This window comes from Mustela nigripes, chromosome 4, assembly GCF_022355385.1.
Source record: "Mustela nigripes isolate SB6536 chromosome 4, MUSNIG.SB6536, whole genome shotgun sequence".
NCBI lineage: Eukaryota > Metazoa > Chordata > Mammalia > Carnivora > Mustelidae > Mustela > Mustela nigripes.
The window spans coordinates 183,112,346-183,137,784 of NC_081560.1; the positions used below are offsets into that span (position 1 = coordinate 183,112,346).

Here is a 25,439-nt window from a genome sequence, read left to right on the forward strand (position 1 = left end):
CCCCCCCCCCCCCCCCCCCCCCCCCCCCCGCCAGATGTCACTTCTGTCTGTATTTAAATACATATGCATCAGAAGGGAAGCCTGAGAATCTGTCCGAGTGAGGTCCGCACAGTTCAGGGGTCACCCAGCTCTATTCTCAAGTCCCTCAACGAAATTGAGGCCGTCTTTAGCAAAGCCCAAGGCAGCAGTGCCTCCTGGAAGGTTCTGGATGTTGGGGACCAAATTCCCAGGGCTCGCAGGAGGTACCAGGAAGGGACTGATGCTCCCTAGGCAGTTTGCCCTTCTCAGCCTGCGCCGAACAAACCATGTAACAGGAGGGTTAAAATGATGGTTGACCAGCGTGAAGGGAGTCTGTGCCTTCGTGAGTAGTGTTCACTGAACCTGTGAGTCTGTCTTGAACCGAAGCCTGTCCCCGCAGACTGGCTTGCTCGGGGATTTCAGGCTGGTCTGCGACACACAGAGGAGGGGAGGGGTGCGTACCCCGCAGCCCCGGCAGCACCCATGGCTGCTCCTGCCATTTTCCTGGGAACTCTAAGCGCTAAGGTTGTCCTCGGTGCTGTGGGCAGAGGCCTGTTAAGATCACTGAAAACGGAAGAAGCAGGAGGGTGTAGACAGCCACCTGAAGGACTCTGAGACCTGTTCCCTGTGGAAGGAGTGGAGAGGCACCTTGAAACTACCTGCTTCAGGCTGCTTTTACGGCATGGCGGTCCCCGGGGACTGAGCCTACTGTGTGTCAGGTCTCCCCTTGCTAAGGGTGGGTCCTGCTGCCCGCGTGATGCCTCCCCGCTCCGGCGCTGGGGAACCCCCCCCCCCACTACCCCCCTCAACTCATTCAGGAGCTCAGAGACTTCCTTCACACTGACGACCTCTTCATCTTCTGCTAAACCTTGGTGCATTCAGAAGGCTGTTTCCATCTCGCTCTTCAGGACGGCGAAGTGATTGGGATTAACACTCTGAAGGTGACCGCCGGCATCTCCTTCGCAATCCCATCTGATAAGATTAAGAAGTTCCTCACTGAGTCCCACGACCGGCAGGCCAAAGGTAAAACACAGCTCTTCCTGCCGTGGAAGATTCCGACGGGGGAGGCCACACACCTGAACATGAGTCAAGGCTTTCAGATCGGAAAGGGAGATGGGGTGCACGGTGTTAGGCCCCTGGTATTGGGTCACAGGTGTCGGACCCTTGACTGTGAACGTTTCATATGGTTTAGTCTAACACGTACCAGGTGGGATTGGAGGTGATTTCTAGACATCGTTTTACTTCATTTAGTTCCTTTGCCCTGTCAGGTGGAAAGTATCGGTCCCATTTCTCTGATGAGGACTGAGATTCAGGGAGATCATTCATGCCCCAAACGGCTATCGATCCATCTGCTTGGGGTGAGGCTGGGGGTCCCATGGCTCCGCGGGGGCCTGTGTGATATTCACCTTCTGCCGGCGGGAGGAGGAAGGATGGCAGCAGACAAACGGGCCAGATTTCAGAAACCAGTGATGTTTTCCTGCAAGTGAAGCAGGTGGCGAGCTGGGGAGTGACAGGGTTGTGGGGCTGGCATTCCAGACCCAGGAGTCACAGCCTCAAGGCCCCTCTCCCCCCGGGTGGGTCTTGTGTCTGGTGTGCGGGAACGTGCTGAGCTGCACAGACGGATGTGGAAAGAGGTCAGCCGGGGTCACAGTGGCCAAAGTGAAGGCCTTAGGGCACATGTCCACATGTGCGACAGGGAACAGACAAGTTCGTGGTCTGGTGGATGTCTTTGAGAAGCGTGTCTCGTGGTGGGTGGACACTGCCGGAGGGGCTGGGTGGGAGCTGTGGGACCGGGGAAGAGGCTCTCCCAGCCATGCACACCAGCGTGGGATGGATTTTTAGGAGGGATTTTAGGAGGGATTTTTAGGAGGGATAGAACCCTCATCAGATGTCAGGACAAGGACAGAGGAATCAGGTTCTCAGCCCTTCACGGAAAGGACAGGACTTTCCCAGGTCCCGCGGCAGGTGGGGTTCTGAACAAGATACGAGCCACAGCCTCAGTGTACCCCGATGGGCCCAACTTTACACTGCCAACTGAGGGATGGACTCTTGTAGCTCCTGGTGTCCCCAGGACAATGGCCCCCTGAGCTGACCTCTTGTCCTTTTGCTGCCACACCAGGCAAAGCCATTACCAAGAAGAAGTATATCGGCATCCGAATGACATCACTCACATCCAGGTGGGTAAGCAGAACTTCGTGTCTCTGTCTTAGATTCGAATAAACCTGAACTTTGGAAGGCTCCCACTGGCCCCTTGACAGAGAAACCTTATGCTGCCTTAAGCATCTCAGTTTCTGGTTAAAATTAAGAAATTTTAACCGGCACTTGGGTGGCTCAGTCAGTTCAGCATTTGCCTGTGGCACAGGTCATGATCCCAGAGTCGTGGGATGGAGCCCAGCATCGGGTTCCTTGCTCAGGGGTAGTCTGCTTCTCTCTTTCCTGCTTCCCCTCCCCGCTGCTCTCGTGCTCTCTCTCAAATAAATAATGTCTTCAAAAAATAAAATAAATAAATAAAATTGAGAAACGTCAGGAAAGAGAGGAAGGGCCATGAACCTAGGCCTCTGGTTTTATCCTTCTTTGTGTGTGTGTGTGTGTGTGTGTGTTTGGAGTGGCTCCTTCCTTCTAGAAGATTCTGCCCTCCTTTTTGAAGGCAGCCCTGAACAGTGGGGCGTGTTGGTCACTTTCCCTCATGCCTTACTTTCACCACTTGTTCTGTTGAAACTCACATTCCAGGAGTGCCCCAAGCACCTCCTCCAGCCCAGAGCGCCCTGCCGTTCCTAAGCCTGGCCGCCTGTGGGCTGCGGCTACCGGAATGTCGGGTCAGGCCTCGATGACGGATGGGCTTGTTTTCCCCGAGCTAGTGGAAGGTGCGGCGTGTGGCTGCCCGCCTCGTAGCTTACCGGTGTTTTAACCTTAGTGAAAAAGTCTGGTATCATCACATGAGTCCTGGTGACTAAGGGCATGATTGAAAGGCTTATAGGTCATGTCAGCAAAGAGTAGAACATATTAACATATAACATAGGTGTTACTATATTCATTATCAATTACTTTATTATTAATCAGTTGTGACTATATTACTGTGATTTAGATGCATATTAAATTTTTGGCCCTCTTGAATATACACTGAACTGCCAAGACTAAAATGTGAATCAGCTACTTGTCTTGGAACCGAGGGAGATGGAGGTAAGGAGAAGGAATCTAGGCCCTGGCATCTGGCTTCCTGAGTTCTTCTCCCAACTCTACTACTTCCTGGCTTATGACCTTGGGAATGACTTGACCTCTGTGCCTCAGTTTCCCCTGCTCTAAGACAAGGATAACAGTGCAGGCATTTGGGTGTGTGGAGAGGGCCAGGTGACTGAATGTGTGTCAAGGCAATTAAAAGCAGAATCAAAGCTCCTGGAGGCATTTTCTGTTCAAATCTGGGACAGGAGGAGAAGCTGGGTGAGAGTCTCAGCAGAGCGAGTCCCCTTGTTCACTTAATGTTGAAGTCAGTGTGTTTCTTCCCAAGCAGCAAAGCCAAAGAGTTGAAGGACCGCCACCGAGACTTCCCAGATGTGCTTTCGGGAGCGTATATCATTGAAGTCATTCCTGATACCCCAGCAGAAGCGTGAGTTAGAATTATCTTCCCTTTCCCTGATGTCCTTGTGATTCTTGTGGATCGTGGGGAGGAGGCTGTGCTCTTTTCACATCGGCTCAGGTGGATGTGGAGATCCCTGATGACATGGTTGGACACCCTTGGCAGTCTCATCAGCCAGGCCTTCTCACCTCCTTCAGCTCAGGACTCAACAGCAAAAGGGTGCTTCCTGTCTTCAAAAGTCCTCACTTCATGAGGAGTCATTCAAGTGGAAAGAGTGATTATCAAACTCTTCATGGATCTCTGGGGCAGGCCTGGCTGGAGATAGAGGGTTTAAGGAGCTGTGTCCCTGATAACTTGGACAGTGGTCCCATTCTAGGCCCCCAGATGGACATATCTCCTCCCAAAGAAGCCTTCTGTAATTCTGTCTGTTGTCAGTCAGGCCATACCTGTCCACACCTCCAGAAAATAACCCAGGTAACATCCAAGGAACACGGAAGGAAGGAGCTCAACCAGTAGCCGCGTTTGTTACCTCGACTGACATACTGTGCCGAGAGGAGAGCCAGACCAGGGACCTGCAGACTCTTCCCTGGAGTCTGGGTCCGGCCCACCGCCCGCTATAATTTTATATGACCAGGGGCTAAGAATAGCCTTTCATTTTTGAACAGTTGAAAAAATTTTAAATAAGAGTAGTTTTTTATGATATATAAAAATGATATGAAATTGACATTTCAGTGTCCATAACTGAAGTTGACTGGAGTCCAGCCAGTAAACGGGGCCATGCTCAATAGTCCTACACAGCCCACAGTGGGCTGAGTTGTGAAGGATGCCCTACGGCCTGCAAAGCCCCAAGTATTTCCTATCTGGCCCTTAAAGTTTGCTGGTCCTGGGCTAGACCATCAAGGATCATAATAGCTTATTAGACACTGTCCTATATGAGAGTGGAAGTTACGGCCATAATAACACAAAGGAAGGCCTCATAATAGAACGATTCTACCTGCTCCTCTGGGACCTGCCCTCTGAGTTGTGACACCTGTTACAGGCAGGCTGGCCACGGTCATGGTCCACGGTAGGTGATACATGGCACATCCTTGCCTCCTTTGGGGTCAGTCTGTCATCTGACCATACCAGTTCTGGGAAGGATTTCTGCACTGGACATGTTGGATGGATGATTTGGCCTAAAACTCTCAAAGGAAATAGTACAATCCATTGGCATTTCGAGCCTCCCCGCATAAGTTAACTACGTTATCTCACTGATTGGCTCTGGGGATTCTAGGTTCTAAGCTGTGTCTCTGTCTACCTCCAGTCGAGAACCTCCCAGGGCAGTTAGACCAGGAGGCATGGAAGCATTAAATGTGTGTTTCCCTTTGTGTTGCAGAGGTGGGCTCAAGGAAAATGATATCATCATCAGCATCAACGGGCAGTCTGTGGTCTCTGCCAGTGATGTCAGCGATGTCATTAAAAAGGAAAACACCCTGAACATGGTTGTCCGCAGGGGCAATGAAGACATCATGATCACCGTGATCCCTGAAGAAATCGACCCATAGGTAGAGGCATGAGCTGGCTTTCATGTTTCTCTCAAAGACTCTCCAGTGGACGACACATGATGACTCTGGGCTGGTGGCACGGGACAGCCAGGACTTTGGACCACCATGTTGCTTGTCCAGCAGAAACACCTGGCCAACAGAATCCTTCTTGATAGTTTGCCGGCAAAACAAATGTAATGTAGATCCGCAGGCAGAAGCTCGCCCTTCTGTATCCTATGTATGCTTTTCCTCGCCAGCTTGGACTGTTCCTGCTTAGACAGTCAACAATGGTCTCTTCCTTTTACCGAGTCATCATCTTAGTCTGACTAAGGCAGTCGGTAGAGTGCATAGATGGAGGAAGGTCCCATGGGAGCCAGGATGGGTCTGGGCACGTTTATGCTTTTCCTCCCAGTTGGCACCCAGAGGAGGCTGAGGCCGGAGACCATGGGTGGGTGAACGTTGGCTTTCAAAATGGCCAGAGTTGCCGCTTTTAGGAAGCTCTTCAGAATGGGGAGCACAATGACTTTGAGTTTGAGCTATTAAAATACTTCTTCATATTCTGCTTCCTGGTGTGCTTCTTTCCCCTTTCCCTGAGAATAGCTTGTCGCCACCTTTTGAAATGATTACAAGGTCAGCAGCAGTTCCTCATTAAGCCACAGTGTCAGTGCGGGGTTAAGCCTAAGGACTTACCAGTTGTTTCAAAATCATCACGTGGGGTTTTACCAGTGCTCGTAACTACTGTACTCGCCCATTCTGGCTTCATACAATAGGGTTTGAGGACAGTTGCCCTTGCATCTGGAACTTTACAAACTGAAGAGAGTGTGTTGACCCCATACATCATGCAGTCAGTCAACAAAGATTTCCTGACCCTCGGTTCTGTGCCAGACCTGGTGCTGAGTATCGAAGGGTCAGTGCAGGACAGGATGGAGCCAGGCCCTCTGTGACCCAAGAGCTCTCCTGTCCTGAGTTCCCAGAAAGCACAGGCTGAAGATGAGTCCTGTTGTCCTGGGTTCTGACATCAGAACCAGACCTTAAGTCTTGAGGGGGAGGTTAGGGCAGGGCTCCCCTTGGCATGCCCTCAGTCAGGTGCGGCTTTAAGCAGCTGGAGATACCCTGGTCTCTGTAAAAGCTTCCAGGAGTCTGGGAGGCTGGACCCAGCTAGATTGTTGCAGAAACTTAGCCTGAAGGTCAGCGCAGGCCTTTGTCCCTGTGGGGAGCACACACCGGAGAGGAGGCCCTACACCAGGAGCAGAGGGGAAAGCTTTTCACATGTTTGAGGAAAAAGGGGGGCCTTGGATCGGGGGTGCGTTACAGTTTTCTAGACTGAGAGCTTAATCCTTCCTTGACCAGTAGATCGCCAAGGTCCAGTTCCTAACTGAAGAGGCTGTGGACAAAGGCCCAAATTCAGGGTAGGGGACATCCAGTTAAGCAAGGCCCTCACAGCAGCTGGGGGCCTGGCATGCCTGCTGCATCCCTTTGCTCTCTGCTTAGATGATCTCGGAAAGGTGGGAGAAGCCAGTTCCTTCCACTCGGGGCCTGGATTTTGCATGGCTTTCCTCTCCACCAAAGGTGATGACTCAGAGAATGGCTCCATCCTGAGACATTTTCCCCGTGGGCCTGCTGCTCTGGTGGTCCTCGGGGCCGAGGTGCTGGCCCAGGTGGGGAGGGAGCACCGGGAGGCATTGAGGTCAGAGGCAGCCCCGGCCAGAGCCCATCTGGCTCCAGCTGTCATCCAGTTGGGAGATCACGGAAGGCTCTGCTGGCAGCCGGCAGCCTGGAGACCACAGGCTCAGCCCTCCGTAAACACTCCGCATCCTTTCCTCCTGTGGGGTGCGGGGCTCCGGGGGGCCTGGGGTTTTGCCTGCATGTGGGGTCGCATGCAAGACCACGAAGATGGCAGCTTGGCACACATTGATACACTGTGTTTGGTGCCATGGCCACCCTGACCTGTGGCACCCAGGGTCCTGAGCTGGCTGCACCCCACGCTCCCACGGCAGGTTCTCTCAGGCCGTCTTAGGACCATTGTTTCATCTTCTTGCTTTGGGTTCTGATGGAGACTTTTGCAATATAAAGGATCCTCACAGCCTGGGAGGCAGACTTGAGTTGAAAGCATACCTTTTGGAGTTAGACACACAGGGGTTCAAGTCCATGGTCTGTGGGCACCTGGGCTGCTCTGTGAGTTAAGCATCTGACTCTTCGATTTTGGCTCACGAGCCCCGTGTCGGGTTCTGCAGTGGGTGTGGGACCCAAACCCGTATGGGATTCTCTCTCTTCCTCTCTCTGTCTCCCTCCCACACTAAAAACAAAACAAAACAAAACAAAACCCAAAACATGGCCTGCATCTTACTGGCTATGCGACCTTTGAACAAGTTAATTAACTTCTCTGTGCCTGTTTTCCATCTGTACTGCTTCTTAAGGCTGTTGCAGAGAGTGAATGAGTTAATACACGGCGTCTGGTGAGCATTTGATAAACATTAGTGACATGGATGTTCACTGACGTCTTTGAGCCTCAGTTTCCCCCTCAGTAAAAGAGGGACTGATAAGTGTCCCCCCTCGCCCTGGAGCTGTGAAGGCTGACCCCGAGGGCGCAGGCTGGAGAGACGTGCAGCTGCATTGTTTCTGCTGTTATCAGCCTGTCCTCATTCCTCCGCTGGCAGGCTCAATAGGAACACCTGTGGGGCCTTGCCGCACGTCAGACGTCACACCTAGCGTTTTACATGTATTCGCTGTTCCATTCTCTGATCAGCCCTGAGCTGGATGCTATATTTATCCCCTTTGACAGGTGAAGAAACTGATGCTCAAAAATTAAGCATCTTGCTCAAGTCACGGAGCTGATAAGCGGGGGCTGGGACATCAGCCCACATGGTCTGAGCGCCTGGTCCGTGTGCAGGACTGGCAGCCCCTCTTGTAGGGTGATAACTCCCAGCCTGTCCACCTCTGAGCCAGTCTCGGTCCATCCCCACTTCGAGAAGCTGGTTATGGGGGCCTGCAGCCTGCCCAGTGTGGGGTTCCTCCAGACCCTTTCAGATGCATCCATAGCTGGTGCAGGGCTTGGGGGGGGGTGCGGCCAGCGGCCCCTTCTCTGTCTCCCGCAGAACTCCTGCTCACCCACACTTCTCCCAGTCTCGGCTCCACGGCTCCAGTCCCTGCTTCCAGCTTTTGTGAGACCTTGAGTGACACCAGTCGGCACATGTGCATGGCTTGGCAGGTCCCCCATTCAGCCCTACCAGATGCTTCTCTAGATGCGTGGGCCAGGAGAGAGGCCACAGCACGAAGGGGGCTCCTTGCCATATCTTCTGGGGCCCAGCTGAGCAGGTGCTGTGCCCAGAAACCATACAGTGTCCTAGTCTTTTCTGGCTCCATTTCTGCATCTACAAATTTTGAGGAAGTCTGGTGGGTGTGGTGAGGAGCAGCCACGTTTTTAGTAGAACGTGCGCCGTGCTTGTCTTCACCCAGTCAGGACCTCCGACGGGCCCGAGACTTGGGCAGTGGTATGTTGACTGGCTAGCGAGGTCATTGGCCCATTTCAGCAAACATCTCTAAAGGGAGCTGGCCTGAGTCAGTGCAAAAAGGCGTGTATATATGGGCAAATGGCCCAGTGCAGGTTCAAGGTCACTATTAGAAAGCTGGCCTCTCCTTGAAGGTGGTTCCAGGCAAGGTGAGAGGTAGGACAGCACCGGGATGGCACGGAAGTTTCTACTGTGTTCTTCCAGTGTGGGGCAATGGGGAGGAGCTGCCCGCAGCCCTGGGCTGAGCAGGCGGTAAGGCCTGTGTCTGGGTGTCACCCTGGGCCATCCTGGGGAATGGCTGGAGGGTGAGCTTGCTCTCCCAGTTGCTCTCTGCCCTATGCCCCTCACCTCCAGGCAGCTCCTCCTCACCCTGAGACCTCCTGGCCTCCATGCTCACCTCTGCAGCTGGCTCCCAAGGCCAGCGTCGGCCGCACGCCCTTCCTCAGCCCTCCTGCTAGGGCCAGAGCCCACCCAGTTCTAAAGAACTCTCGCTCCAACTGAGTCAGGAGACGTGACTGCCACCTGGGATCTGAGAGGACCATCAGGATGCTGGCTTGTAGAGCCAGGCCCCTGTTTTAAAACACACGCTGTGTGTTGTGGGCTGCACTTCAGAGCACCCCCTGGTACCCCCAACATGTCCCTGTCCATTCCCCACCCCCATGCGCTCAGCTACAGCTCATGGAGGGGAGTCTGGCTGCTAAGCAGGAGGCCAGTTCTTGGAATCAAGCAATGCCTGCATGTTAGAAGCTCTGACCAGAGGGCCCGGGGCTTTGCAGGGCGCGAGGCTCAGTCCCGCAGGAGCCACAGGAGCCACACAAGCCACCAATACTGTATGTGTCCTGCATCTGGGGCCCGGTTGGGCAGACTCATGGCTGCCCACACGGGCTCCCCCAGGGGGCTGGCCGTGGCCCTCGGCCCTTCCATCACCCCGCAGGTGGAGAGCACAGCGTGGCCTTCCTGCCATCGGGCAGGGGTTTTCTTAGCCCTTTTCAAAGTGGTGGCCTCGGTATGGTGCCTGCCAAGAAGCAGCTAAGGCCAGATGAAGTAAACACTAATGACAGCATTTTTAGTTAAAAACAAATAAAAAGCAACTCGGACTCTTGATGGAAACGGGTTTCCGTTAAATGGGTCTCACTGAGCCCGGTAAGCTCTTGTGCACACGCTGCCTGCTCCCCGGTCAGGCCGTCCCCTCCCCCTCCTCCTGCTCCTGCCCCCCCTCCTCATGCACCCCCACGGTCTTCACTGCCACCCTGACCCCACCTGCCACAGGACTCTGCCGTATGCGTCTCGCTTCCCAGCCCCCTGAGGAGGCCATTGTTGCTCCAATCCCCATTTTACAGACTAGGACACTGAGGCCCAGAGCATCAAGTAGCCAGCCGGGGGTCACAGAGAGGAGGGAGGTGAAGCTGTCGAGTCGGAGCTCGGGCTTCTAGCTCTGGAATCCTCACTTCTCACCACGAGGCCTTTACCCACTCCTGCTGAGGATGCCCAGTAACCTGTGACAGAATTTTCCATGGGGCCGTCTCTGAAGCGGTGAAGAAAAGTTGGCCTCATGCGGGCTCCGTGGCTGGTTGGTAAACAGCACTTTGCAAACCGAGAAAGCTCGGCCCCTGGTTCATGGGCAGCACCCCCACGACAAGGTCATAAACGCTGTGAGGAGGAATTGAGCCCGCGGGGGCCCCATCTCCTTACGCCCGCAGATTGCCCAGACCCCGCAGGCTCCCCCGGGCCTGCCTGTCTCGGTGCCTTTCGCCCTTTCGCTCCGGGCTGTCTCCCAGTGAGCCGTGAGAGCTGGACACAAGGGCTGAGGCAGTTCCCGGGGTAAAAGCGTGTTTCACTGTCGAAGGCTCTGCCCTGATACGGAGCATCAGGAGTACATCCTAGAAACCGCAGGGAAGGGAAGACTAGTGCATCATGTACGTAGGACTCAAACCTCTTCAAAAATCCCAACATCAAGAATCCTCAATTAAAAAAAAAAAAAAGTATTTATTTGTTTGACAGACAGAGATCACAAGCAGGCAGAGAGGGAGGGGGGAAGCAGGCTCCCTGCTGAGCAGAGAGCCCAATGTAGGGCTCGATCCCAGGATCCCAGGATCACGACCCGAGCTGAAGGCAGAGGCTTTAACCCACTGAGCCACCCAGGCACCCCAAGAATCCACAATTTTTAAAGCTATTTTCCAGCTTGTTATATACTGTTTCCTTCATAAATTAATTGCCCTGACATTTAATGAATGCGATCAAGAGAGGCGGCATCGGCATGGAAGCTTCTGAGCTGCTCTCTCGCGCCAGTGAAAGTAGACTGAAGCACACGGAAGCTTCCAGAGAATGTTCTGTTGGATTACGACAACCGAGCGAGGGGCTTATCAGCTCAGCTTATTTTAATCTTGGCTGAGACTTTTCTCCTGCCTGGTTTCGTGCCTGGCACTGTATGAAGGCTTTGTAGCCACTGTCCCAAGGAATTCTGAACAGCTGACCATTGCTGCCCCTCTTTTCAGAGGAGGAAACCAAAGCTCAGAGAGGCAGCTTTCCCTGTTCAATGACACAGAGTAACAAAAGTCAGAGCAGAGGGCTCCTGGATGGCTCAGTGGGTTAAGCCTCTGCCTTGGGCTCAGGTCATGGTCTCAGGGTCCTGGAATTGAGCTCTGAGTCGGGCTATCAGCTCAGCGGGGAGCCTGCTTCCCCCTCTCTCTCTGCCTGCCTCTCTGCCTACTTGTGATCTCTCTTTCCCTGCCAAATAAATAAATAAAATCTTTAAAAAAATTTAAAAAGATTTTTAAAAAAGTTAAAGCAGAGGGTGAAAACCAGGATTCTGCCTCCGGAGCCCCCAAGCTGGTTCCCACAGCAGCGGCCACAGCACATCCTCATGGGGGCACCCGAGGGGTCTTGTCGTGGCTGCCTCGGTGGTCTAAGTCCTGAGCCCAGTCCCCCGGCTCGGTTTAGGTGGGGAAGGGGGAAAACAATTGTCAGCCACAGTTTTCTCAACACAAATGACTTAAAAAGTGTGAAACTGGAAACCCACAAAGAGTAAAAACATTGAAAAGCATCTGAAAGAAAACTCGTCCACACAAAATCTTGCACACAGATGTTTATAGCAGCTTTATTCTTAATTGCCAAAACTTGGAAGCAACCAAGATGTCTGTTGGAGGTCAGATGGATAAACAAACTGTGGTCCACCCAGACAACAAAATTTTATTCAGTGCTCAAAGAAATGAGCAATCGAACAGTGAGAAGACATGGAGGAACTTCAAATGAGTATTTTCGAGGGAAAGAAGCCAATTTGTCAAGGCTGCATACTGTAGGATTCCAGCTGTATAACATCCTGGAAGGGTAAAATTCTTTGGAAATAGGAAAAATTAACCAGTGGCTGCCAGGAGTTAGTGGGTAGAGAGAGATGAATGATTTTTAGGGCAATGAATAAGAGACTCGCACATCTTTCCAAACCCATCGAATCTACAACAGGGAGTGTGAACTCTAACATAAACTGTGAATTCTGGGTGATAACAATGTGTCCGTGTCGGTTGTAACAATGTACCGGTCTAGTGGGAGATACTGATAACGGGGTCCTGGGGGTTGGGGGGGTGAGGTACTTAGGAACTGTGTACTTCCTGTTTAATTTTGCCGTGGGCCTAAAACTGCTCTAAAAAATAAGGTCTATTAATTAAAATCAAAAAGCAAACTTCAGAACCATATGAGGTTCTAGATCAAGCCCTAGAGCCAAAGGAAGCACCTGTCTGATCCAGGAAAATGCTTCAGATTCGGCGCGCTCCCACCAGCCTCCAGAGCGGCCCAATCTTTTCCCAGGATGGAAACATTTGTTCTGAGGGGAAAATAATCTGTTCCTGACCCCTGAGGCCTGGGAACGCTATGCCTTGGGCTGGAGTGGCGCTGTGAGGTCCTCGGGGGTTGGGGGGGGGACATAGCGGGAGTTTCTCCGCCCTGGTGCAGACCCCTCTCCTGGGGGAGTGCCCGGTCCTCCTTACAACCCAGCAAGGACCAGGAGGCTCTTGATGAATGACCAGAGCTGGCTCTACTCCACGAAGCCACTCTCATGTCCCTCTTGGGCTCTCAGGTCATGCCCTTCGTCCCCGCGTTGTGCACCTGCCAGGCCCACGTGCTCTCTTCCCTTCAGGCATCACCCCCTCTGCACTGTGTGGGGCTCCTCGGTTTGGGACCACTTGGTCTCTGCTCAGACAGGGCCCCTCTCCTCCCATGTGTTGTTCTTATAACATCCTCTTGATCTGTGAGGTGGGCACACTGCATCTGAGCCCCAGAACCCTTGAGTAATTCCTTACTAGGCTAGCGGAGGTGCCAAGCTTCCCTTGAACACCTTGGCTGGGGTGATGGCAGAGGTGTGTCCACTAGGGGGCGAGCTGGCTTCAGAAAACTCCGGGGAGGTGTCCCGAGACCTGGAGGTGAAGGGGAAGGATGCCAGGAGGAAGCAGCCAAGAGAGCTGGAGGGGACAGGAGCCGGCAGCTTCCTCCCGCCCCGCCTGTGCATTGCGCGGTCCTGGGCAGAGGCTCTGAGCCCACCGCCTCTCTGCTCCCTGCTGCCCTCTGGCCGCAGCAGCCCTTTCTTGTGCACGGTGCTCCTAAACCCCACTGACTTGTTTATTGCTTGTTTCTCTGGCTGAAATGTCAGCCCTGTAAGGGCAGGGACCTTGGGCCACAGCCCATAGGAGGATGAGAGTGCGGTAGGCGAGGAATGCTGGAGGAGAGGCTGAAGACGGGCAGTTGTAGAGACACGTCTGCGGCGTCCTGCCTGTTCTCTGGGAGGCATCCTGCAGCCTCTGGCAGCCTGCGCTTTGGAAGGTGGGACTATTTTAGAGGCAGAGGAGCACCGCTTGGCCCCGGGAGCACCTCTCTGATGTTCCATTTGGGTGGCTTCTTCTCCCTCCTGCTGTATTTACCTTCCATTGATGGCTAAGCATTTCTCCCAATTTTGAAAATTAGTGGGATTTAGGTGCCCCCCGGCACTGGGCTGTGATCTGGTTTAAGCCACTGTGCATTTGCTCGTGGGGATACTCCTGGCCCGAGGACGCCCTCCACCAGGGGTGCCTGACCCCACACACCCACCCAGAGCAGAGCTTGGGAACGTGCCTGCTAACGGGCACTCCAGCTGAGAACCCCTGCCTGCAGAGACCAGACAAGGTGTCTCCTTGTCATGCTGGGCCAGAAACACCGGGAACCAAGGCGACAAGTGGGTCTTCTCCAGGATGGCAAGTTGTCCGAGCAGGAACGTTTATTCACAGCCATGTCTGCCTTCCTCTGTGCTCACCCCCTGCCCCTGAGGGCCCCTGGGTCCCTGCCATCATCATTGGATGCTTTCTCGGGCTCTGAGGTCCGTCACTTGCCCCTTTCTGGGGTGCTCAACAAGCAGTTCCCCCTCCCTGGGCCTCGGGAGCCCTCACTGGTATTGCCGGTTGAGGCTGCTGGGGTTCCAGGCAGAGGACAGGGAGAGAAGGGACAAGTCAGGAGGAGGAGCTGGCGGGCATGATGGGTCCAGCTCGGGGCGAGGCAAAGGCTCGAGCAGAGCGGGGTCAGAACGCACTTGCTGCTGGTCCACAGCGGGAGCGAATTTTCACCAGCATCTCAGGGACGCTGGAAACATTCTTCAGCTGCCTCTGGCCTTGGGCTTCGGTTTCTTCCCGTGTCTGACTCTGAGCAAGCAAACACCCCTTCTCTGTCCAACCAGGCTTAACAATTGTTTACACTTTGCTCTACTTCCTGTTGATAAATGAAAAAAAGAAACACCCCGCAAACCTATCTGAGCTCTCCTTCGACTGCTTTTGGCAATCCCACTCTCCCTACCCCTCACCCCCTTGCTATTAGTCCGGTGTGTCATTTTTTTCATACACGTGTATGTTACATACGTACCTATGGGCAGTGTGTATCGGTTTATGTGGCTTTAGGAATTTTGTTAATGATACCTAGTGTGTACTATTCTACAACTTTTTTTTGTAACTCAACTTTTTCTTTTGAGATCTACCCTGTATGTGTAGGTGTGTATATATACATTTACATATAATATGTAAAATGTGTATATATAAAATAAGTATATATAAAATAAGTATATATATAATATAAAAATGTATATTATAAAATAACTATATATACACACACATATTTCTATTTCGCTCCATGTTAGTATTCCATCATATGAACATGTCCCAATCGATTTTTATATTTCCTGGACAACTGGATCTTTATGGCGATGGGGTTTGGCCTCTTGATCTGCAGAGCGGGAATTGCTACATCTCCATCACGTACTGTGGAGTTTATGGGAGGGGTCACAGGGGACAGTACCTTGCATGGCGATTGGCCACAAAAACTTCTCAAGACCTTTCAGGGAGAGTGGTTTTCAGCTCCCAGGTTAAGTGCTGGTGCAGGACACTCTATGTCCAGTGTCTTCTCCAATGTCCAGTGATGGCGGCCTCTCAGGTTGACCCCACGAAAGGGGGGCTTGTGACCCAGCGAGTAAGGTCAACACAAGGCTCCATCAGACACTGGAAGAAACGTTAGGAGTCACGTAACCCAATTTCCTCCACAAGGGACCACCACGGGCTGCCCACCCCTTGTGTGAACCACACCCCTTGTGGGAACCTCTAGCCCCAAAGGCAGCTCAGGCTTATATTGGGTCAGAAATCTGTGTGTCCTGGTGAGTTCCACATTTCTGTCTGGGGCTCCAGGGTACGTGGCCTATTTAGCAGCAGCTGGTGTAGAGGCCCCGACCCCGGCCTTTCATTCTCCGGGCTAACGTCACACTTCAGAAAGGAGATGCGACTCTCCGAGGACACCTTCTCTCAGGCCCCTGCCTCCTGCTCATCCTCTGAATGTGCTCCTGTTCCCAGTGGATGGTGGCAAATTCCTGGCTGAGCTGAGATCCGGCTGGAATGTTGGGGCCTGTAGGACACACCAGCGACAGCCTGAGGCGCCCTCTGCGGCTGTTTTCTGCCTTTGTACAGACAACCTCGTCCTGAAAGCCTGGGGCTTTTCTGCCCTCGCGTCTTCTTCCCATTCATCACTTTGCTTGGAACTGACCCTTCAACCAGTTCGCACGGAAATCCAGACGGGTGTCTAGGTAGTCTCTTATTAATCAGTGTAGCCTCCCTCCTGGCACTGTGAGGGGACCAGGGGGCTGGTGGCTCTGCGAGCCTAGACCCTTCCTTCCCGGGCCTCTGAAGCCCACTCCCACGGGCCCCCATTCTTTGATGAAGACAAGTGATGCTCAACCTTGGATAACTTGCACTTGAAAGCAGCGTCAAGTGCTGCCTTTTCACTTGTCTTTTCAGTGAGAACCAAGAGCTTCTGGACTCCAGGTTGTGGGTCTCTTAGGAGGAGCCCATGCAGATGTGAGAGCTGTAGGCCGCCTGAGGCTTCCTTGAGAAGCAGAGAAAATGCAACGAGAGATGAAGGGCAGCGAGAGCAACAGAGAGAAGGACGTGGACGGGCAGAGCGGAGGAGGGGTCCTGGTGCATCCCAGCCCTGGTTCCCAGCCGCTCGGGGGCCGCCAGATGCCCCGCGTGCTCATGATGAGTCTTCCTTCGGCACGAGCCAGTTTCGAAACTGTGCAGTGTCTGTTCCTTACAACTGTGTGAGCCTTGATTGATGCAAACACAAAGCCGAGACAACTTTCTTGCCCAAACCAGCCACTTGACCCACTCCGGAGCCGCTCCTGCCCCCTCTCTGCCCCCGTGCCCGTGGCCTCTCGGCCGCTGTCCTGCCATGTGCCCTTTTGCGATGTGTTTTTCTCGTGAGCCGCGCCTATTGCCTTGGATGGTGGGAGGGCGCAACCCTGGAATTAATAGAACGTAGGAACATAAGAGGAAACTCCGCGTTGGAAGGGCCAGTCTGGACTTTGTTAGGGACCCCGTTCCCCCAGTTCATCGGGCCTGGAGAGAGGAAAACAGCTGCCAGATGGAAAACACCTGGACTTAGAACCAATCTTTCAGTTTACGCAAGCAGAACCGTCCAGCCCGAGGCCGCCGGAAGTGCTCGGCTGTCTGGGCCTGGTTCAACGTCAGTCACACCAAGTTGCTAGAAAAATTGCGTTACCTAAGGAGGAAGTCTGCCCCCATCCCTGGCCCACTTCGGGCCACCCAGTGTGGCAGCTCAGAGACTTGAGTTCCGCAGCAGCTCTGCTGGGACGCAGGGGCCGCCTTGGTTCTGGTCTGAGCTCAGCTCTCAGCTGGGCCACGTTGGCCAAGGGAACCTTCACTTCTGTGGGTTGTTGTTGTTGTTGTTTAATGGTTGTAATGAATCCTGGGCCCGCCTGTTTCGCAGAGTTTTAGGAGAATGAAATAGTAAGAATAAGGAGTGAAGGAGTTTTTGCCGAGCAGCCATACGCATGACAAGAATGGCTGCCGTGTCTACTGAACATGGAAGGGTGTGGACTCTCGTATTTCGTTCTTCAACACCTGCGGAGGATGAGATGAATTTGGACGGAGAGAAAGGTGAGCAGGCTCAGAAAAACTAAGAAAGAGGGGGCAAGGGGCACAGCGTGTGACAGGAAAACAATGGGAAATTCTTGAAGGTGTGAAAAACCGAAGGAAGGATTTCTCCTCAGTGTCCTGGCTCTTCTGTAAACTCCCTTCCTTGCCCCCAGACTTCAGTGCAGGTTTGCTCATGGGTCAACGCTTGACAGAGAAGAGCAATGGGGGAGGTGGTAGTACCATGACAAGACCAGCTGTGGAGCTTAGTGGGCACAGGAAGCTTGAGCTACAGTGACCTTGAATCTGAGCTACAGAAGTCATGGGGACTGTGTCGATGCCCTCAGCAGGTGGCAGAGGAGCGGGAGCCCTTTCTACTTAAATCTTATAGACCTGAGCGACTGACATGGAGAAGGGCTTGAAGGTCATGGGCACCCAACACCTCCATGAGGTGTCACCTCTGCTTTCTACTTCCCCTCCCGTGTTCTCATGTCACCTCTCCATTGCACATCCAGAGGATACTGGGTGTCTATCTGTGACTTTCTTGTTCCTGTGAATTTATTCCCTCCCTGAGCTAGGATTCTGGCACACAGAGAGGAAGAGCGTGAGCTTCCCATGCTCCAAACTCACTGGCTTTGTACTTTTAAGAATCTTCGAGACGTATGGCCGAGTCAGCTGCCAGGATCATCACCCACAGTCCCCATCAGACTGATTTGTTTGCTCACAAACACAACCCAATGCTTTAAAAGAAAAACTTCTCGGAGGAAAGCTGAGGATAGAGCATCTCCCTGGACAATACCCAGCATGCAGGCACAGCCCAAAATGGTGCTGCCCAGGGGCAGTGTGGTGCTGGGTTGTTATGGAAATGGTTTCCTGACTGGAGCCAAGGGCATTTCCTTTGGCTTGACCACACCCTCAGCTTCTTTTTATTTTGGATCAAAATAGCCAAGCAGTTTGGCAGGAGACCTTGACCACTGGATGTGGAACTTGTAACTTCTGGGAAAGAGAGTAGCACCGTAAGATGTTTGTATGGTGACTCTTAGGATGCTACATTTTTCATGGACAATTTCTCTTCTGTTGTGTTCTTTCAGCCTCGAGGGGGCCCAGTGCATAATGAGTTAAGGTAGGTGTCATCTCTGATGTTTGCAAATGTTCTGTAGATTAGTTCCATAGCTTAGCTAGGCCCTTTACATATATCATCTTATTTAATCTTACCATAAATGAAATAAGTATTATTTTAGTCTACGTAGAAGAAAACTGAAGCTTCAGGTTTGCCATAACTCCAAAACTCTTCTCCTCTCCCCCCACCTGATGTGTCCTTCCAAGCTTAGCTGGAAAGCCTATTGTTCTAGAAAGCCAATCCCTACGACTGCCACCTGGGGACTCCCCCAGCCCCAGCCCTCTTTCCTGGATTCCTAGACCTATGCTTGTGTGATGTTGGCTGAGCACCCCTACCTCACACCACCCCATGTCTTTATCCCAGTTCCTGAAATCTGTCAATATGCTACCCTAGGTGGCAAAACAGATTTTTGCAGGTGTGATTAAATGAAGTATCTTGAGATGTGAGAATTATTCTGGACTATCTGGGTGGGTCTAGTGTGACCACAAGGGTCCTCAAAAGAAGGAGACAGGAGGGACAGAAGGAAAGAAAGGAGATGTCACTAGAGAAGCCGAGGTTTGAGGGATGCCTTGGAAGACAGAGGAGGGGACACGAGCCAAGGAGTCTGAGTATCTCCAGAAACTGTAAGAGGCAAGGAAACGGCCCCTCCCCTAGCACCTTCCGAAGGAATATACAGCCCAGCTGACACCAGGATCTTAAACTGTGAAGCCCATTTTGCTCTTCTGCCCTCCCAAACTCTAAGATGGTAACTTTGCGTTGTTTTGAACTACCCAGTTGGTGGCACTTTGTTATGAGAACAATCAGAAATGAATACAGTCTGTGTTGGGATTTCTTTTCCCTGCACTGACATCCGCCTCCCTGTCAGGATGTACGTTTCTGAAGGCTGGAGCCACTTAAGTCAGTAGCTATATTTTGAGCAATCACTGTATTTTTGAGCATCCTGGAAAGCAAGGCAGACTTTAGTGACACATGTCTCTGTCCTCAAGAGAGAGAGGTTCGTAAAGATACAAACTTTGTATTTTTAGAGGTCCCATTCAAAACCTTGCACAAAAGAGATGGGCGGTGATTAGTGACTGAGGGTCCCCATGATACAAAGAAAAGATTTTGGTAATATGGAAGAAAACACGAATATATTTAGGAAGCTTTTATAAAAGAAACTAGAAATAGGGGTCCTCTGATTTTTAAATTAACAGCCGTGAAAGTAAAAATGTCCTTAAGCTTAATTTAATTCCAACTGAAAGAGAACGAGAAGGGGAGGCAGCTGGAGCCTTGGCCCTGTGAAGGGGGGGATTGTGAGAGGCTGGTGGAAATGAGCTGAAGGCTGTGAAGGTTGAAAGGCTGGGAGGTTCTGGAAGGAGGAGGGGCTGGGTAAACTCCTCTAATTAAGTCTGCCTCTGTGACCTGTAACTGCTTATTCTTGACTTTGAATTACTAGCTAAACAAATTAGACCATTTGCCCAAGGTTAGAGTGGCCTATATCTTTACCCCTTAGCTCTTACCTCTGAAAAGAATAGCGGGGAGCAAGAACTGGAATTGTTAGCTTCTGCTCCCCGCACCAGGTGTGCCTTGACCCCTATGTCAAGGACAGGCATCCACCCTGGGAGGGAGGGAGACCGCCCTGTACCCAGATAGGTCAACTGCTTCAATGTGCAATTCTCAAAGATCACCTGTATCAGAATTACGTGATTCATATTAGGGTTCCTGAACCCTTCCCTTTCCAGACCACTTGATTCTTTTTTTAATTATTATTTATTTATTTATTGTGGAGGGTCAGGTGGAGAAAGAGAGGGAGTGGGGAGGGGCAGAGGGACAGAATCCTCAAGCAAACTCCCTGCTGAGCACAGGGCCCAGCTTGGGGCTGAATCTCAGGATCCATGGGATCGTGTCCTGAGCCCAAACCAAGAGTTGAACCCTTAACCAACCGAATCACCCAACGGAACCCCTAACCAGTTGAGGCACCACCCAGACCTCTTGATTCTGATGTTACCTAAGATTTGAGAACAGTACAACTTTGCAAAATAACAATCTTGGTAACTTTATGAGCTCCATTAGCATGAAGTTTGGGGCCTTATTACACTCGGACTGGACCAACCGATTTTTGTGATTGATTTTCCTTTTAATCTCTAGAGAATTGGACAGTTGGATAAACCATACCTCATAATTGCCCTCTATTAAACCTTTAGTAGGTGTAACAACAGTAGACATTTTATGGCCATTTCCAGCATATGCCAGTTGCGCGAAATAAAAATTTATTACTCTACCCATTTGACACATCTTATCAGATGAGTACACTACTCAATAGCATGATGTACAGCTCTTAGAAGCCCGATGCTTGAAAAAATAGAGGATGGTGGATTTTGCCTAGAATACTTTTGGGGTAGCGCCTGGGTGGCTCAGTGGGTTAAAGCCTCTGCCTTCAGCTCAGGTCATGATCCCAGGGTCCTGGGATCGAGCCCCGCATCGGGCTCTCTGCTCGGCAGGAAGCCTGCTTCCCTTCCTCTCTCTGCCTGCCTCTCTGCCTACTTGTGATCTCTGTCTGTCAAATAAATAAATAAATCTTTAGAATACTTTTGGGAATCAGTGCTATCCATAATAATAAAGCCACTGTTGGGAAAAAGTATATTCCCACACTCCAAGCATTTGATGGCCTGGATGTTGGTAATTTGGCTGTTTTACAACATGATGAAGCAATGAATATTAATCTTTCTGGCAGATTATTTCATCACTCTTCATTACTGGCATTATCTAAGCTATAAATGATTAACGGCCATGTAGAGATGGACACACTGAGTAATGTCCCTGCATGCAACGCTAGGAGGCTGGTAGAATTCCTTGTGCTCATTTTCATGCACAAGGAACCAGTTTGATCAGTGAAAGTTGGGCAGCTCCCCAGAAGGTGGGCTTCTAGACTCTAGTCCTGGGCTTGTGGTTGGAGATATGAGTTACTCATGATAAAATGATCAGAGAATGGTGAATGGTAGATTTCTTAAAAATGGCATTGAAAAGGAAGGTCAACACAAGGGCTTTAACATTTCCTAGATCATGGGTGCATGTTGTGTGGTGTTCACATTTAGAATTACACTGCATTTTTTTTTTTTTTTTTTTTTTTTTTAAGAGGGAAGGTAGGGGGAGGAGCAGAAGGAGAGGAAGAGAGAGAATCTAGGCAGGCTCCATGCCCAGCATGGAGCCCAGTGCGGGGCTTGAACTCATGACCCTGAGATCATGACCTGAGCTGAAATCAGGAGTCAAACGCTTAACTGACTGATCCACCCAGGCACCTTATGCCATATTTTTAAAATTGCTATTTTGAATATGCTTCCTGGAAAATCAAATATGTAAAAGAGATGAGCCAGAGGGAGTGTTCACATTACAGCAAAAGTTTTGCAGCAGGAGCCAGTGGGAAGCAAGCAGGGCTCTGGAGGTGGATAGAATTGGGGTTCAGCTGTTGCTCAGCTAGCTTAGTTACTAGCTCTGTGTCACTGGGGATTTTTCTCAACTTTATTTCATCTCTAAAATGGGCCAACAAAGTCTACCTTATAGAACTCTGGTGGGGTTTTGAGACACTTCATATAACATGGCAGCCCTGAGGTTGCTAAATGGGGTTGACAGTGTTGATCTTCAACCCCATTATCACTCTTCAGTCTGACCGCTTAAAATATGTAAAACAATAATTTGTGCCTAATTTTTAAAACAGTATTGATTAAAGAAAATGTGTTCTGCCTCTTTTTTTTTCCCCCCTCCAGAGGGATATATGAAATGTTTTATTAATCTTTGTGATCACCTTCCTTCCCACAGTTACCTGGAGCCTAGGGTCTTGTTAAGAGGTGCACGCTACATAGACTGTGGTTGAATTGGGTTGGCAAAGCAGTCTTGACAGGGGGTGGGGAACTTGGGTTTCTCACCCTGTAAGCAGACCATAATTAAATAGCTAGACCTGAGAAGAGTCAACAGAGACTATTATGTCCATATATTTACCTGTAATTAGGATGCACAATGGTTCTTTGAAATAGGTGTGCACTGGGCGTCACAGCTCCTAGCACTGCGAGATCTTGGGAACCTGTCTGGATTTCCTTTTTTTCTAAATTCGATTTTGCCGGAGACGTCTCTGGGGCCTTCTGGTCCCTGGCTCTGGATCCAGTTTTAACAGCAAAGGGAATAAGCTAGAGTCTCTTTGTAATCATAGGCTCCTTGGCTACCATGGGCTCCCACAGGAGGTGGCAAGCATTTCTGACCATAAGAAGAGCAAATGCAAGGTCAGGGTTAAGCATAAGTCCCGGCACCACTTCATTGTTCTGTAAAGGGGGTGTGATCATAGTCATACTTGTCTTGGAAACTCTGTGAGGATACATGAGATAAATGCTGCCACCGTTCTCAGCACGATGCACTGAGCCAGATAGAGCTTACTGCTGTCATATCGTCTGGTCTTCCAGGCTGGCTGGGTGCCCTCCTGTGGGTGACCATGACTGCAGAGCATGGATTTCTGCACGTCCGGTAACAGCCTGTACAGCTCAGACTTGCCTGAGAATTGGAGGAAAGCCATGAATTCCACCCGTGTCTAGCAAACGCACACCCCCCACCCCTCACTAAATGTCCATGGGGCGCTCGATTCCATAAGTCTGTGGGACTGGGTTTTGGAACATGCAGCTCAAAGGAAATTACCAGCAAACGTATGGAGCACTTACTGTGAACTGTCCTTGAAGTCCATCGGGATGCAAAATGGCAACGGCATTTATTACTTTTCACCAGCACTTTCTTCTTCCACATACACACACACACACACACACACACACACACACACACACACACATATGTATATATATAAAATTTATTTGACAGAGAGAGAGAGAGATCACAAGTAGGCAGAGAGGTGGCGGGAAACAGGCTCCCTGCCGAGCAGACAGCCCGATGCAGGGCTCGATCCCAGGACCCTGAGATCATGACCTGAGCCAAAGGTAGAGGCTTAACCCATTGACCCACCCAGGCACCCCCCGCTTTCTTCTTTTTGAAGCTGAGTGTCCTGTGGGCTGACCCCAGTCTTCTTCCTTGAATCTCAAGTTTGACCAAGGTCAGAATCCGGATCTCCATGGAGGAAATGTCTTTCCCAGCGAAAGGTCTAAACGCTCGGATGAGAACATCCATACTAACGAGAATTGCCTTTATGGCGCTTCACTCACATTAAAAGTATTTTTATGGTCAAGTTTAAGCAAGCTGTCCCAGTAAACTTCTTATGGGGACGGATGAGGTAAATCTTGAACAAATCACATGGTTCTTTTCTGGTGGTTAGTAGGTGAGTTACCAAATAAGGTACTTGGGGGAATAAAATAAAATAGGAGTGAATAAATGAGAGAAATGCTGGTTCAGTCCATCTTTACCCAAATGCTTGCTTGTTCCTCCTGCAGTCTAGAAGCCCCAAGTAGAAAGGGCCCCTGAGTTTGTGGTTCGTTGCACAAGAGAGCCTGGCCCATAGGAGACCCAATAAACTGTCGTGCTGTAATTGATGAGCTCTGATTCTCAGACCCCTGTTCCGTGACAGAAACTCCACCAACTGGCCCAAGTGCCTCCATGAGTATTTTAAGGACCCATGGAATGGTTTTGGCATCTCTATTTGTGGTAGAAAAATATATTAAGAGAAAAATCATCAGCTCATATAGAGCACTGAGCCATCCAATATATCTTTCCCGAAGTTCTTAAAAATTCAAACAAGGGAGCGCCTGGGTGGCTCAGTGGGTTAAAGCCTCTGCCTTCAGCTCAGGTCATGATCCCGGGGTCCTGGGATAGAGCCCCGAATCGGGCTCTCTGCTCAGCAGGGAGTCTGCTTCCTCCTCTCTCTCTCTGCCTGCCTCTCTGCCTACTTGTGATCTCTGTCTGTCAAATAAATAAATAAAATCTTAAAAAAAAAATTCAAACAATTTTCAAACTGGCACAGCTTATGCGAATTAAAATGTTTCCTTCCTGGTTGTTATGGTCATCTTCACTTTAGTAACATTTGCTGAATCTGTGACTAATTTGTTGTTGAGTTTTTGACGAGGAACACAACATCCAAATATGATATTGTTTTTGTAAGCTTTTCGGTCATTTTGCATTAAAGCTTCGGTAGTTGGTTTTATTATGAATGTATTTTATGTATGTGCAATAGATTTAAACGATGTCAAAGTTTACACTGTAGGAGTCACATTGCCACTTTCAGAGGCAAATATTTTTCATATCTTGCTGTTTGGTGATCCCAACTTTTATGGATGTTGGCATTTACCGATACGACTGGAGGGCCAGGAGATGGCTTTGGCAATGCAGGTACCAGCAGGAAATAGTTTGAAATCTGCTAGTGGAAATACGGGTCTTTGTCTGGTCTTTTGCACTCTTTAAGTGAAGATCTTAGACTGGTACTAGGCTTTAGCATTCCCTTCACAACTATGGGTCTCTTTTCACAACGATAGAACAAAACTCATGTTAACCCAATCCTTATTTTGAAAAGCAGAGTGTGTCCTTATAATCACATTGCTTACCTCTAGGAGCTCAGGGTTAAGCTCAGGAGGTGAGAAGTAGACGTAGAAGAAATTTGACAGTGCTAGATGCATATACGAAATGCCTCATCAGTGGGCAGACATTTTCTCATGCTCCATTAAAGGTGGCAGCTCAAGGTGGGTCTTGGGGGGTAAAAAAGTTGCAGAAGGCGCTGAGCTGTTGTAAGAAAATGAGATGAGTTGAGGCAGGGTATGTCTATTGCTGGGACATGGGTCGGCCAGGAGGAAAGGTTGTGCAGACGCCAGTGGATTGAAAGGAGATAGTGGAACGCCTTGAATGTCAAACTTGGAAGTCTGTCTTGTAGACGATGGGCACTGAAGGCTTCTAGAAGATTGTCTGATAGCAGTGGGACACAGGGAAAAAGGCTAAAGAATGGATCCAAAGCCCAGAGAAAAAGCCCAAAGCATATTACGGGCCTCTAGGTCCATTCACAATTTCTGCAGAGAGAAAGCTGAGCCTCGTTCTGCAGCCACAGATGCACCGTCTCTCCTGGATCAGGTGCACGCACGTGGCCTACCACAATTGGCCCACCACAATCGGGCTCCTCCGTGCTTCTGAAAACCCAGCTCTCGCCACTTGCCTTCCTGGATGTTATGCTTCCCTTGCAATTCTCCCAGCGTGTCTGTGCTTTTTTTTTTTTTTTTTTTTTTTTTATATAATAATTTTTTCAAAGTGGCTGTCTTTATTTTTCCCATTTTGGAAAAAAATGTTAAATGAAAGAAAACAACCTGGGTGGTCCCATCAAAT

At 50.6% G+C, this 25,439-nt stretch overlaps 1 protein-coding gene and 1 long non-coding RNA gene across 2 annotated transcripts in view; both read left to right on the forward strand.

Annotated features, from left to right (window-relative positions):
• The window catches only part of HTRA1 (HtrA serine peptidase 1), a 49,904-nt gene extending 44,232 nt beyond the window's left edge, over positions 1–5,672 (forward strand). The window contains exons 6-9 of the mRNA XM_059398746.1: positions 927–1,041; positions 2,138–2,195; positions 3,527–3,622; positions 4,968–5,672. Of these exons, the coding sequence (XP_059254729.1) occupies positions 927–1,041; positions 2,138–2,195; positions 3,527–3,622; positions 4,968–5,136 (438 nt within the window). The 3' untranslated portion in view covers positions 5,137–5,672. The remainder of the gene's footprint in view (positions 1–926; positions 1,042–2,137; positions 2,196–3,526; positions 3,623–4,967) is intronic.
• An 11,021-nt stretch (positions 5,673–16,693) lies between these two features.
• The window catches only part of LOC132015432 (uncharacterized), a 15,654-nt gene continuing 6,908 nt past the window's right edge, over positions 16,694–25,439 (forward strand). The window contains exons 1-2 of the long non-coding RNA XR_009403676.1: positions 16,694–17,074; positions 18,142–18,173. This is a non-coding gene — a long non-coding RNA (uncharacterized LOC132015432). The remainder of the gene's footprint in view (positions 17,075–18,141; positions 18,174–25,439) is intronic.